General features: G+C 42.0%; 1 protein-coding gene across 1 annotated transcript in view; it reads right to left on the bottom strand.

Moving 5' to 3' along the window:
- Window positions 1-17,209: 17,209 nt before the first annotated feature.
- Window positions 17,210-18,527, bottom strand: part of LOC127650189 (ribosome biogenesis protein bop1) — a 113,745-nt gene continuing 112,427 nt past the window's right edge. The window contains exon 16 of the mRNA XM_052135441.1: window positions 17,210-18,480. Coding sequence (XP_051991401.1) covers window positions 18,327-18,480 — 154 coding nt within the window. The 3' untranslated portion in view covers window positions 17,210-18,326. The remainder of the gene's footprint in view (window positions 18,481-18,527) is intronic.

Below are 18,527 nucleotides of genomic sequence, written 5' to 3' on the forward strand. Positions count from 1 at the left end.
CAATCTCTAATAGAAGAAACACTAACAGGTGAAACATATGACTCTTTATTGGGAAATATTCCAATTCATTGTCACATGTCCTGGGGCGGCTGTGGCTCAGTTGGTAGAGCGGGTCGGCCGCTAATAGCAGGGTTGGTGGTTTGATTCCCGGCCCACATGACTCCACAGGCCGAAGTGTCCTTGGGCAAGACACTGAGCACCAAGTTGCCCCCAATGGCAACTTGACCTTACATGGCAGCTCTGCCATCATTGGTGTGTGAATGTGTGTGTGAGATTGGGTGAACGGGACACTGTGTAAAGCGCTTTGGAAACCACTAAGGTTAAAAAAGGTGCTATATAAGTGCACTGGCATTACCATGTTTGGAACATAGTAGCATTCTGTACATACTGCACACAGCATGCAAACTTTCTGTATGTATAAAGTACACAGATGACCTGCTACTAGGGATGTAACGATACACTCCGAGCCGGTTGAAAAACGATGAAAATATGTGACGATTCGTGTCGGTTGAGATGTTAAAGGAATCGCGATACACGTTTTAAACAGTAGGGGCGCTGAAGCAGTATATTTTGACCTCGATTTACAGGCGCGATAGCAGCGAACAAGTTGAAGCATTAAACAGTAGCAAACATGGCGGCGGCAAGTGTAGATCGTGATCTTGAGGGTGCCCCATCTTCATTCAAATCGGAGGCCTGGCAGCATTTTGGCTTTCCGAAGACTAATAATGAAAGCGTTGAGGTGGTAACAGACAAAACAAAAACTGTGTGCAGATACTGCAAGATGATGTTAATATACACCAATAGCACAACAAACATGATGCAGCATACAAACCGTCACCACAGTGAGAAGCTCCAGTCACCGCCGTCTGCACGTGAAAACGTATTAGTTGGCCAAACCACTCTGACCGGCAGGTTTGCAGCCCCACTTGCGGCGACGAGTGCGAGAGCCAAGGAGATCACAAGGTGTATCAGTGTTTTCATGGAAAAAGATATGAGGCCGTTTTCTGGCGTAGAAAATGAAGGATTTAGGCTACTCCTTGGAGGGACTTTCGATGAACCAGTTGCACAGCACATCAGTCAGATTGATGCAGAAATTAATAAGTACAGAGCTGAAACATCCAATTCCCTCAATAGCTGTCCACTCAAGTGGTGGAAAGAGAATGCTAGGCTATACCCACTGCTATCCAGTATAGCAAAAGCATATCTCTCTACACCAGCCACCTCTGTCCCTAGTGAAAGGGTTTTTTCATCAGCAGGGGACATTTTGAATGTGCAGAGATCACAGCTTCTGCCAGAAAAATATGCTGATATTTCTTAAAAAAAAACTAAGCTAGGAAAGAGCACAGGCAAAGCCTTAGTTTGTTTATATGAAGAGATGTATTTTTTTGTATTTATTTTATTTGGGATTTTTTTTTAAATGTCAATTTAGTTTTGTTATTTGACAAAGATATTTCAGTTTCACAAAGAAATGTGCAAAAAATCATGAGAAAATCGTATCGTGAAACCCGTATCGTGAATCGTATCGCATCGTGAGATGAGTGAATCCTTACATGCCTACCTACTACTACACGTGTCTTACATCGAGGTTACAGTGAGGACAATGGAAGTGAATGGAGCCAATCTGTCAATGCTAAGATACTCACAGTATTGCCACAAGATGAATACAATATGCCCGTTAACACGATTTTAGTGATAAAATCGCTTCCTAACCTTTGTGTTGGAGCAGTGTTATGTGATATCCAATTTGAAAACTCATGATGATGTAATGCCACAAACCCGAAAACCCAACCACGATCGTAAAAACGACGATTTAAGAAACTCTACAGCTTTTATCCAATTATACGCTTCACATTTCTGTCTCTAAACCCTCCAAAACATGTCCCCATTCACTTCCATTGTATGGAAAAAGATGCAGTATGGGGTATAATGACCGATTCTGCCAAACATCTCCTTTTGTGATCCATGGAAGCAGGTGACAGAATTTTAATTAGCATTTTTTGGGTGAACTATCCCTTTAAATATTCAAGGGCATAGTCTGGATCTTAGGCCTACAGACTGGTTTTAAAACACTTGTGACAGACATGTTTGATTTCATAACACTCCCTGCAAGCAGCAGACTGTCATAAGTGAAGCAGCAGGCCAACGGAGAAGAAATCAGGGTAACAGGAGCTGCGCCAGCACTGGTCATCTGTCTGCCGCTTAACTCACTCCCCACATCCTGTTTTCAGGCAGATGCCCATGTCAATTTACTGAAGAATTGGTGCTGAAATGGGCCGTGTGAGGCGGGACGTGGGCACTGTGGCATTTTTATCGCACGCTGCCTTATACTTCAGCATATCCTTGACAAACCCACACTGCAGACATCAAGCGTTTGGCGTTAAAGGTATGACCTAAAAAGAGAGTTATTACTCTGTACAACATCCGGCTGTTTGAGAGAGAATTCTGTGCTGAGGAGCCATGAGATACGTTTGGGTTTATAGTATGGGACTAATTTGCTTTTTTTAACCCTTAAGGTCTGTTCATCCTGGGCTAACACTTGTTACACCCCCCCCCCCAAGTTTTGTGGACGTTGATTTAGACCTCATTGTGCTCAAATTACACCATTCAGTCTGTAAAATAAGCACATTTTTGTTACCTTCACTTAAGTAAAAAGCAAACTTGAATATTTATGAAAATGCTGCTGTGTAATTTCATAATAGTGACAAGTATGGCCTATAGGTGGCGGCCTCTTGTTGTTTCTTGGTCTCAGAAACTCAATGATATAATGTGATTTTTTTTAGACATTATCACAAGTTATGCATTTGGATGTATATTTAGACATAACATTTTTGCTATTTATTATTTGTTTTGTTTTGTTTGTTTGTTTATTTTTCTGAAAGGGTGAAAACGTTCCCCACAGTGGGTTCAGACATGTAGTTCTGTAAGTGTGTTCTGCACTGTGGCAGTGTTAAACTATCCTCAATTCATATCTGAGCGAGTGCATTCTGCATTTTGGCTCTGTGTTTTAGTGTCAACCATTCATTTCAATGGTTGGTCAAATGGCACTTTTCCACAGCACGTTACAGTTCGACTCGCCTCAACTCTACTCGCTTTACTTTTCTGAGCTTGCAGTTTAGTGCCGCCTCAACGTGGGTGGGTTTATAGGCTGATCGTCATAGTTGCGCCACCTCTACTGCCGTGACATCATCTTAAACATGACACAAACTGACCAAAACAATAACACGACCGTTAGCTGTTAGCTACTAGCTCATTGTGCTGCAGAAAGCAGTTGTTGATGGTGATTTTACAGTTAAATTGTGTAACAGTTAAATTGGTCTGGTTGTTTTAGAAGCTTCCAGTAGCTGCTCAACTAAATAAAGTGAAGCTTTCAAGCAGAGTATCGAGTTAACGTAACAAAACGTACCATCCTCCATCGTGGATCAACACCAGTCCAGGGCTCTCTCCCTCCCATTGCTCGTCGGTTTAGATAGCGTCCATTTGGTCGAACCACTTCCACTTTTCCTAGATGGTTCTGTAGTCACTTACGTTGTTTTATCTTCTCCCTACACTGTTGGTCGGTCCGGCGGCAGCCGTGTGTGGCCAACAGCTGAGACACTTCCTGAGAGACTTTATCGTTTCGCTCGTCGCTAACGAGTGGACCGTCTGCGCCTCGTTTATTGACCACGGCATGGTTTTGCGCACAGCCATTTCTTTTTTCACAATTCGAAAGTGGCGTGAACAAATGATACTGCTATCACTGTTGCTAACTTTAAAACTAGCGGGTTGATGTCACGTGATGGAAATCCAGTGACGCTGGTAGTGACGATTCTCCCTGACCAATCAGTGATTTGCAGGATTTTGACATCACATTTAGTATCGGCTCGGCTCGCTTGGAACCTCGACCGAGTTGGTACTAAAAAAAGTATCAGGTGGAAACCCACCACAGTGGAAAACCCCCCAAAAAGCGAACAGACTAGAGTTGAGTCGAGTTGTACCGTGCAGTGGAAAACCCCCAAAATTTGACAAAAAAGTGTTTTTTTTGTTTTGTTTTAGAAAACCAATTAATCAAACTTAATGGAATCTTTTCAGGATTTTTCAGGTGGGATTAAATGGCAAAAAGAGGAAAAAAATCACAATTTTTTTTATACATCTCAGAATAATATGCATATATATATTTTTTTTATATAAATTCAAATCGGTCAAAAAATGAAACTTGGTCAAACAGAACTTGAGGGTAAAAGTAAAGTTGAATTTAAATTGAGTGGTAATCAACATTATGCCACTAATGCTTTTGATTGAGCTTAACTTGATTTGAACCCAAAACGTTCCTTTAAAACCATAAATACTGGTTTAATTTGAGAGCTACATTAATGTCTGCTGTGATAGTAATGCTGCTGTGGATTTTATCTTGACATGGGTTATTTGTTAAAGGAATATTTCCACAGGTACAACAACTATATCCTGAGCAATATCACTGAGCTGCTTTTCAAAATCAGACAATAACAAACTCAGCCTTGAAACACACAGGAAACCAGCCTGACTTGTGCCAGAGTAGGTGCGAAAGTCTCCAGGCACTTCTGTTCCAAACTCTCTTACGCAGAAACACACACATGATGTGGAATATGTCTGTGCGTGTCCAGATAATAAGAGACTGCTGTAGGGTGCCGCCAGCATTAGGAGCGCTGGAGTCTGCCGCTTTGCCCTGCCTCTCCCTTCAAAAGCTTCCCCTTTCATATCAAATGTGCTGCTTAAAGTAACCAGAGAGCAACCTTTTACTTTTCTCTAAATTAGCTCAGGCAACTTGATTTCAGTGCAGTTTGCTTCCACCACTGTCTGCACGGCTACGGTACCATGATGTCATTGCGGGGTAGTAAGTGAACATGTGTGGGGAAAATGAGAAAGGGTTCCTCTATTTAGCGGTAATTTGTAACAGATCTGAATGAAGTCGACTGCCAAGGGTTCACAGGGCTGTTTTGCCTCCAATTAAAAGACTGTAAACTCCCAAAGTTTGGCGATTTTGCAGGTGCTGCAAATTGGGGTTAAGGAATATCAAATCTGGCTGCCCTTTTCTTGTCAAGTAGATAGCAGTCGCAGCCTAGTTGTAAGTGCACATGCAGTATAGCTAAACGTTTTACTAACAACTTTAATGTCTGGTCCAGATTGCAGCTTATTTTAGCCATGAAATGACTACTGAAGACAGGAAGAGACGGGTTGACCAACATGCAAATCAACCAATCTCAGTTTACTTTAACGTTTAGGGACGGGTTTGTCTGAAATAGTTTATCGGAATCGGTGGTAAAGAGAAAACAAAACAAAAAGAGAATATAAGCAAGGAGGCGGCAGGAAATGGCAGAACGGTCAAAATAATGTTTAATGGAAACATAAAAAGACATAAACAAACACACAAGGCAGCTACAGGTGGCTCTCTCTCTCCCGAACTGCCGCTTCCGGCTGCATTTATACCTCTCCTCGGCTGATTAGCCCGATTGGGGGATGGGCCTGCTTTGACACGACCTGGCCCTCCTCCTCGTCACCCTCCTCCCTCCTTTGCATTTGAACCCCGTACATCCCCCTCCCTCCTTTTAACCGCCTCTCTAGAACTGGGGAGGGGAACAAGGGGAGGGAAAAAAAAAGGAGAGGAGAGGGAAAGGGCAAGGAGAGAAAAAATTATTGCTCACTGGTTCCCAGACACACTGTCGCCTGGTCCCTGACCACTCCTCTACCCTCTGGTGGACAACAGCCGTGCCTCCCTGGGTGGACCGGAGCGAGTCCTCCGACCACTGGCGGATGGAATGCCCCTCCGCATCCAGGCGGCCGGCAGCGGCGACTCCATCCCCCGGCGGACGACCACGGGCGGACGGCAGTGGCGAGGACTCCACGACAGCACATCCCTCCTCCTTCCCGGGCTTCGGTGCCAATGTAACAGGGTTTAAAATGGGCAAGGAGGCGGCGATCTGGCTGAACAGTCAAAATTATGTTTAATGAAAACGTAAAAAGACAAACATAAACTCTCTCTCTCCCGAACGGTTGCATCCAGCTGCATTTTTCCCTCTCCTCAACTGATTAGCCCTCCTCCTCATCACGATTGTGTATAGGCTTTGTGATTACATTATCCCTTTCATCCAAATGTAAATAGTACAGATAATTTTATCCCAATCTCATGGAAAAATGTAACGTGACAGTGGTGGCATTTTTGCTAAACCATATTACGTGGTTCCTTTACATATCGCGGCAGTGAAATGTACACTGTGTAGCGCTAAAACAGGGTTAAATGTTCTCCCAAACTGATGTTTGTTTGTTTTTTTAGGTTAATCTGTTATTGGGTTATAAATGAACAAAACGTACCTTTCTACTTTAAATCTTAAAGCCTAAATCTAACCGATAGAGTCATAAAAAGCAAGTTGGAGAAAGTTGCAATCGCTGAAGCAACCACGTCATTTTGACACTTTCAGCTCATGTGTCGACTAGCGAGCTCTTCGGGACTTGTACCCCGGTCTCTACCTTGCAATGTCCCCCAGCTCTTGGCATTTTTCTGTGTAAAATCAGACAGTCCAGAGTGATCTCACTGTGGGGTTTGGTGACAGTATGTCGAAAGTAATTCTGCTGAAATCAGTCTGTGCTTAACAAAATTCAAAACACTGCCCCCAGTGGCCAAAGCTGGAAGTGTTCTTGAAAGTATGGGCACGTGTGAGCTCTTTTCTGGGTGAAATGTCCACAGGTTGGCGCCAAAAGTGAGTTGTAAAGCAAGTTGTTTTTAGCTGTAAATTATGTAAAACTGTCAACAGGAATGCATGTTTGTTTTGACCGTACACCCTAAACATAACCATCAGTGAGGTCAAATTTTATTTCCAAGCAAAAATGCAACCTCCGAATTGCACTCGGCATTGATTATGTGAACTGGTTTCCACAGGACCAGAACTAGTTTCTGAGGCCACTTGTGTATCACACTATAAGTAGCATCACAGGAAAAAGTAAACACATTTTAATGGACGCGAAAATGTCTGATGGAAGATGGCACTTGTCGGTAACTTGGCAGAATGGGGTACATTTCTGGGTACCGGTGCATTCAATAGCAATGTCAATTTCCTTTATGACCATGTTGCCCCATTATTTCTTGCCTACTCTCCAACTATGCCTATAAATAAAAGATGCAAATAGGCCTAAAATATAATACAAAACTTGTCTTTAATAGTCTCTAATAAAATATGAAGTATGCAGACATTTCCTTTTGGTTTAAGTAACCAAAAGAAAAAAGAAGTGGAGAATGGTTCCTTTTTGTTGCACCATCTGCCAAAGTCTTCAAAGCTGAAGAAGGGCTCCATTGTCAGCATGGACAGGACACAAGACTGAGGATCTGTGAGACAGTCTGGTCCAGGATTGCTTCTGGAGTTCTGCCTCTGTTGGCTACTGTGCTGCTGCACCTCTGGGACGGGACAGTATCTGTCAGAGAGCTCTGTGCATTCAAGCATCTCTTCCGCTGAAGGAAGATAGGGTACGTCAAAGGGCAATAATTTAAGAACTACAGACTTCAGCTGCAGTCAACGGTTTTAGATGTCTCCACTTACACCAGATCCACTGCCACTGAAAGTCAACATGAAATCAGAATGACACGTGCCTAGTCTTTTTGTAAACCTCTAGTTGTTGCACATTATTGCAAAGAAAAATTCTTTCATCAATATGTAACATAACTTTCTCCACCTCTGAAATGACTGTCCTCTTCAGCTGTGGACCATTGGTTTATTTTAACCAATAGGCAAGCAGCTAATCAGGCATTGAGCTCATGTGCACAATCTTACACCGATGATGCAATGTCACAAACGTCTTCAAGGAATATTCCGGGTTCTAAAGAAGTTCAGCTCAATTAACAGCATTTGTTACAACATTAATTACCACAAATCATACTTTAAAAAAGGTAAAAAACTATGTTTCTGTAAGGCACTTACAATGAAAGTGAATGGGGCCAATTTTGGAGGGTTTAAAGGCAGAAATGTGAAGCGTTTAACTTCATAAAAGCGCTTCCATTAATTCTACTGTTAACAATTGTGTATTATTGGAGCTGTAAAGTTGTTTACATTTAAATTTTACAGTCATTTTGGGGTTGTAGGGTTTGTTGACATTACATCGTCATGGCAACGAAGTAAAAATTGACCATAACATTACACAGAAACGGTTATTACGTGATTTTATTACACTAAAATCATGTTTACATGCATATATATTTATATTAATATTTTTTTAAATGTAGTGTTTTGCTGTGCAAAATACTACACTTATTTTTATAAAATGAGGGGCAATTCAAAATAAACATTTGTGGTAATCAATATTATGCCACAAATGATTTCGATTGAGCTTGTATTGAACCCGGAATTTTTCTTTATGAATAAAGCGAGTGGCACATACATTTTTGCCCATTACCCCAATTATCATGTAAACACCTTCATATACATGCTTTTCATGTAAACACCTTCATATACATGCTTTTCATGTAAACACCTTCATATACATGCTTTTCATGTAAACACCTTCACCGGCGCTCTTAATGGCTTATCAAAGAGCACAATCGATGTGTGCATGACTGTTTATATTTTGAAGTCAATAGCATAGAGTATCCTGACCATTTCAAATCTCATGTAAATCTTGCACTGTCAAATTGTCTGAATAAGCTGATTTTTGGTAGTTATAAGTGTGTTGGTGTGCTTATAAACACACTTAAAGGTGCTGTAAGCGATTTCAGATGTTCTAGTTCCACGAGACTGAGCCGTTGAATCAGCTATGCCCTCTCTTTACAAAACCCACACGCCAAAATAACAAATGAGCTTTATTGAGGATGACATCATGCAGAAACGGTTTAAAACAACAGCAGCAAAATAGCGCCCTCAACAGACAACTACTATGAACAACATGGCTTAAAAATGGCAGTAAGCCTCAATAATTTGCTGAAACTACAATACTATGAGAACGAGCAAAATGAAAGACTGGTTGACAGTATTGCAGTGGACACATTGCTATTTACAGAGTCTAGTGCGGTCACAGAGACTGTTGAGATATCTTACGACACCTATTTCATTAATATCTTTCAGGGAATAGGAACATTTTTTGCATACCTTTCAATGAAAAAAATGCTTACAGCACCTTTAATGTTTTTGGATACGGTTGTACTGTAGGTCATGCAGTCTTTCTAAACTTTTGCTAATTGTAATTTAATGCTGGCTAACTTTCATGCAACAAGAGTATAGCAATTATAGCAAATAACTTCACATTTGAAAGAGGCGTTACCACTGGAACACGCGATGCTCTGGAGGGTGAACTTGACCTTCAACCTCCATGTCCACCAGTCAAAACCTCCTCAAGGGTGTGTGTGTGGCAGTGTTTCAGTCCTCCACAATCTACTGCAAACTCACATTCAGCTCTGACTCCATTCTGGAACAGAACACCCACTTATCTTCACACAACCCTGAGGTTAAAATGATGTCCCGCTCTACATTTTTTCCCCTCATTGTCACATTATGTCAATTTGTGAAACAGAAGGAACATGGAGAAGTAAAATATCTTGTGACCTTAGATTAGGCCTTAGATTAAAGATCCATTTAGATGCTATTTGCTGCTTAAAAGGCAACAGACATCTGTTGAAGTCCCACAACACAAAAATAAGAACTCAGTCAGGACCAGATCCATTGAAAACCACTTGGGCTAAAGTAATAATCCTGCAGATTCCTATCAAAAAACCTCAACGCTTAACTGTGGTCATGATGAGGCAGAGGAACTCTGAACTGAAAAAAGACAGACAGAGAAAGTAAATAGAAGAATGAGATGTTAGGAAAATATTAATGTGCCCTCACTGTGTCAATAATGTGTTTGGCTGCTACTGTTTGGAATGACTCAACGATTGAAAAGCAAAGCACCATCTATCCATCTTTGGCTTTGTATGCTGAATGTTCAGGCTCGGATTTCTTATTTGGTCACATAAAAGCTTCATCTCTCTTCGCCTACTGTCACAGCCATGAGTGTAGTTTTATTTAAAGGCCAAATGGACTTGTGTGTGTAAACGTCTGACCTAGACACGACTGAGGCGCTCACATATGATTTGTATGTTATATGAACCTCCATATGATTCCTAAATCTAAATCCCTTAGCCAATAATATATATATTTACAGAAATGTACACACTGTGCCACTCAATTGACGCGTATCATGAATGGCAAAGAGAAATGCCAAGTTTGGAGTCGGCAAACAAGTGTGGATTTTCTTTTGAACGTTACGTGGCGCTGTCTCCAATCTGCTCGGGAACATGAAGGACATGCATATGAAAATCTGGCAATGAAATCAAAAGATATTTAACTTTTAAATATGGCAGTATGGCTGATAGGGGAAAACATATATATGGCTGATACGGGCATCCTGGAATTCCTCATGACCCAAAGAATCATGCGGTTCAAAAAAACAAACTTTGCATGTGGTGGCTCAGCGGTTAAGGCTCTGGGTTACTGACCGAAAGGTCGGGGGTTCAAGCCCCAGCACCGCCAAGATACCACTGTTGGGCCCTTGAGCAAGACCCTTGACCCTATCTGCTCCAGGGGTGCGGTTTCATATCTGGGCCTGTGCTCTGCCCCCAGCTTAATTGGGATATGCGAAAACAACTGCATTTCACTGGCTCTGTACCTGTACTCTGCACAATGACAATAAAGTTGAATCTTATCTTAATGTACCCTCAGATCATGGTCCTGATGAAGCATACCAAGTTTCGCTTCAATATGACAAACGTTGCCGAGGCTCACTTCCTGTTTCACGTCGACCTCGTTAAATTTGTGTAAACTTAACTTTTAGACAAAATCAAAATCATGTATCCATTCATTCTGTTCGGATCAGTCTGGAGATTATTTTGAGCCATTGTTTAGGCAAATCGGGCAAAGTTTGACGGAATAGTAACGAATAAACCATAAACATCATAATCCAAGATGGCAGCCACTTTCATTTAAGCAGTCCATTTATATCATCAGGAGAGTAATCGGATGCAAAACTATTTTGTTTCTAGGACAAATGGTTAAAGAAAAGTGCATTTTTAAACTGGTGGTGGCACTATAGAGTTTGTCACAGAGACCCCAAATTTGGTATGGGGGCTATTCATTACTCTTAACTTTAAAACGATGCAACGAGAAACCAATCTCTCATTCATTTTCATTTTTACATTTATGCATTTGGCAGACGCTTTTATCCAAAGTGACTTACAGTGCACATATTACAGGGACAATCCCCCCCGGAGCAACCTGGAGTTAAGTGCCTTGCTCAAGGACACAATGGTGGTGGCTGTGGGGATCAAACCAGCAACCTTCTGATTACCAGTTATGTGCCTTAGCCCACTACGCCACCACCACTCCACCATTCAACATGTAATACCATGACCATATGAATTTAAGACTTGCTGCTTAATTATTTCTTTAAATGTACATACTCTGAAAAAAGTTAAAATTGAATAGGGTTATTTTTGTTTTCTATTTGACTTTCGTTGGCAATGCTGGTTACAATTCAAATTTAGTTTCAGTGGGCAACATTGATCATGTTGCCATCAGTCCAGTGCCCCTTGATCATTTCTTGTTTTGCTGTCAGTCAAGGTGGGGGCATCAGAAATTTCTGGGGGGTCTCGAGGCAAATCTAGAGAGGCAAGCCCCTAGACCCTGCCATTATATATGCCAATATATAAGCATTTTGAGAGAGTAGGGAAACTGACTCGATTGCATCATTCACAGTGCTTCATGGGAGTGGGCGGTCGCTGCAGAGCTCTTTTGCCGCAAATCTCTGATTGGTGGAGCATTTCCCTTAAGGATTATGGGTAGTGTGGTTCTTCACCAGGAATTCCACTATGAAACATGATTTTTCAAAGAAATTAAGTTGCAATAACGCAGACAGATGGCTTCAGCAGAAGCATGTACCACAAATAACCATCTCAGAGCTCACAGTAGGTCTGTTATTAAAGGTTTATAAGTTATCGTTAAAAATCAATTCGCCTATGGAAAAATAAATGTGATTCTTAATTGTGGAATCAGACTGTGGCACTATTGCTTGAAAGGCATTTCAGAATAAATGGCTGTCAATGGAGAAAGATGCTTTTTTCCCCCTTTAGAATGGTGTGGCAAAACTTTCACCCGTTGTGTGAAATAATGGCACAGATCATTAGACTTCTTTAAAATCACATCTGTTTCGGCCGAAAACGTTAAGCAGCCATAATAAGGTGGTAAAGTTGTATTGAGAATGCCATGGCTCATAAAATGCACTTCTCTGTTTCCACTCTTGAAATTTTCACTGAAAAAACTTTGGGGCCCAATCGACTAGACCACTTTTATCAATTGACACCCAGAGTAGCCAAAGACACTGCACAATTGATTGCAGCTGTCCACATGTTTCCATGCCCCCATGAGCATGACAAGAAACGTAGTTTAATTTATGCAAAGGGATTCTATAAAATTTGCAATAGTAGCAGACCAAAGAGGTCGCAAAACTTTTGATTGACGGGCGCGCGTGAAGCTTGAGAATTGTGGGGCGTAACGAATGACGTAATGGTGCGCGTGGTCCCCGTTAATGCGCGTGCAGATGAGCCGTCCAGACACGCACTCGTTCCAAACCTGAAAATGGCACGAGATGCATTCCAAGGAAAAATAAGTGCTCAGGAAGACTGGGTGACCTCATAATTACTTCCTCCGGTTGGGTCCCTGTTAGCGGGCAGAGAGAGCCTGTCAGAAGCACTGCTTTGACAAGACATCAGAGGGTGTCTACCCCACCATAAAAACTATCTTTTACAAGGTCTGCTAGACAGTGAATAGGGTCGTTTAATCCAGGTTACGCACAAAGAAATTTCATAAAGTGTTGTGCATATTTCGCATCTCGGCTCTCCATAATTGGAGTATGACTTCAGACAGTGGCATTGAAACAGTCTGGTAAGAAAGCCCTTTGGAAGTCTATCATGCTGTGTCTTGCCCACAAACTCTGGACTGCGTATGTGTGTGTGTGTGTGTGTGTGTGTGTGTGTGTGTGCACCTGTGGTTTTCCTGTCAGTGAAACCCAATAACAGTCCCATTGCATCATTTTGAATAGTTTAAGAAGAAAATGGATGCAGGCTTGGCAGTTGCAGAGTGTTTCCATTTGCTTTTTCGAAACAGTTTTCCTCTTCGTCTCACCCTCCCCACAGCGAGAATGGTCAAAACAAACAGCAAATACTTGGTGTTGAGAGACCGGGCACATGGAAGGTCACATTCCAGTATAAGTGGAGAAAATTACCGCTGGAGTCGTGATGCTCTCTGAGGCTTTGATACACTCAAGCTAATTTGGGATTGCCGTGGAGAGCTTTAGACTTTCGAGTTGGCGAATAGCGATGTTGTCAGCAGATTTTTCTTCGGAACCCCCAAACCTGACCCCGAAACCCCAGCATCTCCACCTGAAAAGCAGCTGGGCCAGTTTTCTAGTCAAACCAATAATGGAAGGCAATCACACTGCCTGAAGCTTTTGAAATAATGAAATTATGGTTTTACGATGGCGCCGCAGATGGCCGCCTCGGTGTGGAGCTCTCCAATTCTTTTGTTGTTTTTGTTTGTTTGTCATGTGTTTAGTAATCTTTTACCAGTCAGTTTTACCAGGGACGAACTGCTGAACATTCGGCTGAACATTCGGCAGCACATACAAGATAATCTTGGACATTTTAGTCGGAGGCGCAGCTGTGTTCTTTAAATACGCTATGACACGCAGGTGAGGGAAATGAGCTGGTGCGCTGGTTAAACTCTGTCAGCGTGGCGTTCGAACAGCATTCAATTCATCTAGCGAATCTCCGCTCTCTTCCCAACAAAACTGACGAACTACATCTCCTCACACGTACTAATAACGACTTCTCAAACATCTGTGCTTCACAGAAACCTGGCTGAGTGAAGCCATTACGGACAGCGCATTACATCTGCCGGGCTTCCAGCTGTTCAGAGCGGATCGCATCGCGGAGTTAACGGGGAAAACGAGAGGCGGTGGAACATGCTTTTACATCAACGAAAGTTGGTGTACAGATGTAACAACGTTAAAGAGGATGTGCTGTCCTAATCTGGAAGTGCTCTTTATTAACTGTAAGCCGTTTTACTCGCCACGGGAGTTTTCTTCGTTTATTCAAGGACCCCTCTGTCAAGCTCCTGAAGTTTGCAGATGACACCACTGTCATTGGCCTCATCCGAGATGATGATGAGTCTGCATATAGAAGGGAGGTTGAACGGATGTCTGGTGCAGTCAAAACAACCTGGAGCTGAACACTCTCAAAACAGTGAAGATGATTGTGGACTTTAGGAGGAACACCCTAACACTGACCCCCCTCACCATTCTAAACAGCACTGTGGCAGCAGTGGAGTCATTCAGGTTCCTGGGCACTACCATCTCACAGGACCTGAAGTGGGAGTCACACATTGACTCCATTGTGAATAAGGCCCAGCAGAGGTTGTACTTCCTTCGCCAGCTGAGGAAGTTCAACCTGCCACCAGTGCTGCTGAAACAGTTCTACTCAGCAGTCATTGAGTCTGTCCTCTGCACTTCAATAACTGTCTGGTTTGGTGCAGCTATGAAATCAGACATCAGAAGACTACAGAGGACAGTTCGGACTGCTAAGAGGATTATTGTTTTTTTGATTATTTTGTTTTTTGTTTTTAATTATCTTGCTGCTTTTATTATGTCTTGCTGCTGTTTTTGTATTGTTGTACACTGGAAGCTCCTGTCACCAAGACAAATTCCTTGTATGTGCAAGCATACTTTACAATAAAGCTGATGCCAGCTTAAATAATACAGGAGTTTTAACAGAAGAATTTATAAGTGCTGCCATCCTCCAAAAATGTTCCCATTCACTTCTATTTTAAGTGCCTCACTGTAAGCTTGATTTTCATTTTCGGTTTTAAAGAAAAGGAGGGAATAAAAAAAAAATCAGAGTTTGTACTGTTGTGATTCACCTCTGATGTAGTTGGTTTGGCTTAAGGCTTAGAACTCTTGTGAAAGATTATGTAAAATCTCTAGGGAAAAAAAAAATGAATGGGAAAAATACATCCAGAACCAAGAACCAAGATGGCTGAAAAAGTGAGCGGGCACTGTTGGGCACTATTGTCATGGAGATAAATAGCTCTCTTGAGGTATTACAGAGCAATTGGTTCCACTCATTGGCCGTTTAGCAACTTTAAAATATATAATCATCCTTGTCCAGTTAGACATATTTGAGTCTGTTTCCCCAAATGCAAAACTCAAGCTCTGCTGAATTACAGCTACCACATTAATGTTTTTGTAAAGTTGAGGGAAAACCACTGAAGCACTGACAATTAAGTTATTTTTAGATTTGTGATTTGCCCAAAGAAAGAACCAAATGGGGCTTATTGGAAGCTAAACAGATTAATAAAATGTTAATGTACAGATAAACAGGCCATCTCCCAGGACATGGGATGTGTGAGGGTTTGGAATGGAGCTCAAAGTCAACTCCATGACCGACCAAACCAAAACATGCATAAATTCAACTTTGACTGGTCAGATCTGCTTGGCTATAAGTCAGGCACCACAAAACTAATGCTGAGTAAGCTTGAAGGAAAACAAAACATTTCAGGCTAAGGCTGGGCGATATGATGACATGTTCACCAAGAGACATTAAAAATGCATCAACCGATAGAGATTTTGCTGTAACGTTTTCACAGCGTTAAATATATTTGTGCAGTGGGCAGAAAACATGCATCAATGCAAAAATACAGACCAGGATGTGTCATGAACAAGCAAAGACAAGGTAGATTGATTTTGATTTCCAAAGTATGCGATAAAAGAGAGCGTTTTCGGAAAACGCCGTTCTAGAAAACTTCCAAAAAAGTGACGTTAAGAAACGGAAATCACAGCTGTGGCTCAGGTGTTAGAGCGGGTCGGCCACTAATCGCAGGGTTGGTGGTTCGAATCCCGGCCCACATGACTCCACATGCCGAAGTGTCCTTGGGCAAGACACTGAACCCCAAGTTGCTCCCAATGGCAGGCTAGCGCCTCGCATGGCAGCTCTGCCATCATTGGTGTATGAGTGTGAGTGTGAATGGGTGACCCTGGGCTTTGGTGTCCACTTCTAAGAACACTTCTAAGGCAAACCTGTGGCAAACTTCTGGGGTTGCCAGCACTCTCCATTTTTGTAAAGGCTATTCTATGTCATTTTGTAATGCAAGTCATCCGAGTAGTTTTCACACTTAAAATGCAACAAAAAGAAGTGCACTACGAGTACCAGGATGATGCACTTCTTCAAGTGTCAAAACAGAGTGTGGAACGTTAAACACTTCATGCACTCAGCGCTAGCAGCTTGGCATATTTAGCGGAAGGGGTGGAGTTACCTGGTATGAAAAAAACTGTTATAAACAATGGAGAATGTAGAATGTAGGAGAACTAGCAAAACTTCAATGAAGACAGTACCTTACAAATGTAAGTTGAACACTTTACCATCACCCCACGCTGTGTAAAGATGGACGTTGTTTGAGATACAAGTGTTGAACTGAGGTTGGCGAGCACGCTAAAGCTAGGCGCAACACATCGCATGCATTTGTAACATCACTCCTGTAAACTGTTAAACGGCGAACGCTTCCGTGTAGTAAAAAAATGCTAAGCGTTCCAGTGTATAGTGCGTCATTTGGGACACAGCTTTTGTGAAGTGCCTAGCGAAATCGCAACTTGTCGCGTAATAGAATTCAACCGATGTGCGGTCACATCAACTATTTTACAAAAAGTTAAAATGTGGCAAACACAAACTGAATTCCCTCGAATCACTCTGCGCTTTCTTCCCACAAAATAAAGTACTTTGAAATGAACTCAATATATTATGTTAATTTAAGAAGCCATGTAGTAGGCAGGATAATGTAGTCAGCTGGATATATCCCAAAATAAACCCTTCAGGATGATTCAAGACCCTGATCACCCTGTCTGATTCAATGCACATTATGCCTTATTTAGCAATGGACTACATTTCTTTTTGCTTTCTAGGCAGAGAGACCGGCGTCTTGAGTCAAGAGAGGGACCCGCAGGTGGACGGCCTCCGCGAAATATGATCTATAACACACACAGCCGTCTGATCAGCGACGTCTGGGCCTCCCGGCAGAGGAAACGAAACCTATTCCCCAACCCCTCGCTGCATATAACTCACCCGTTCTGAAATCACCCTCGCTGACCTGTGGCGAAAAACCAGAAGTGAAAGAAAAAAAACTCCAAATGCTCTTCAAGGAACACCATGTTTAATTAAAAAGGAACTGGTCTCTGAAATACAAGTGGTAAGGGTTTCACAAGTCAACAAGTAAAGGAAATACAAAATAGAGCGCAAACTGGGACGTCTGGTCGTTTACACTGGTGGGTGGCGGACTTGGCGGGATATTTTACCCAAAAATGAAATCTCTGTCATTTTAAATTCATCTTTCAAACCAGTATGCTGCTATTTTATTCAGTGTAAAACAAAACTATAACAGGCTTTTCGTTGCTTTTATTTTTAGTTTATAGTGACCATATATGTAATGAGAGTTTTGGCGGACTTGAATTATTAAATAACAACTTCATTTCAGAGAAGTTGAACCATAGCATTCCCCACACAAACCTATGGTACGGTCGAATGGACTACTTTAGTGGTGCTTTTTTGGCACTTGGAAGATGTGGTCACTTAAAATATTGTTGTACTGAGAGTCACATGAAGTTTTTCTTTAATTCTCCATTCACGTTCCATGCAAAAATGAGTCAAAGTGATATGCTTTAAAGGTTTGGAACAACATGAGGTTGTGTAGATGATGACATTAATTTTTGGGTGAACTATCCCTTTAGAAACTACAGGAGGTGTAATTGTAGGGCAAACGTCTGCAAGAACAGCTTGTGTCATGTGTTGTTTGCTTTGGCACGGCCTATTATCAATTTTTTTTGTTTTATTTCAAATTCAGCTTCCTAGCCCAAGGATTAGCGGTTGGATTTGATTTGCTGTGGGGCACCAACAGCCCGATACAGAAACGGGCCTTCCCGAGCGCTTACGGTTTTGGGTTTGAAACCAAACCCATCTCTTTTTACAGTGTCAGTAACGCTGGACTACAGTCCTGTGGGAATCTAGACACGGCTGGATATATTTTCTCGTAACTTAAAAAAGCAAAACACAGCTCTAACACATATTATAATGACATGTTCAATATAAGATCAGGCGCTTGATTTCTGCCAGCAACATCTTGATGTCTTCAGGGAGCAGCGTGATGGATTTGTCTTGAAACGTTCTGGAGTCTGAAACCTCCTTCAGTCTTAAATGGTGAGTGATTTCTGGTTTAGAAATCCTGACGGAGAGAGGTTTTTGTAAGCCATGGACGCTGTTTCTAGGTAAAGAGACGGACGGTTCCGTCGGCCCCGGAGGAGAACACCCAGGGCTGAGTCGGGTGGAAGGTCACGTCCAGGACGCCCAGGTCATGAGTGATGGTGTGACCCTTCAGAACTTTCACAGGAACAATCAGAGGATTCTGAAGCAGATCACTGTGAAGAAGAAACAGGAATTAGTAGAGTTGAGAACAGAGAACCAG

This window comes from Xyrauchen texanus, chromosome 10, assembly GCF_025860055.1.
Source record: "Xyrauchen texanus isolate HMW12.3.18 chromosome 10, RBS_HiC_50CHRs, whole genome shotgun sequence".
Classification (NCBI taxonomy): domain Eukaryota; kingdom Metazoa; phylum Chordata; class Actinopteri; order Cypriniformes; family Catostomidae; genus Xyrauchen; species Xyrauchen texanus.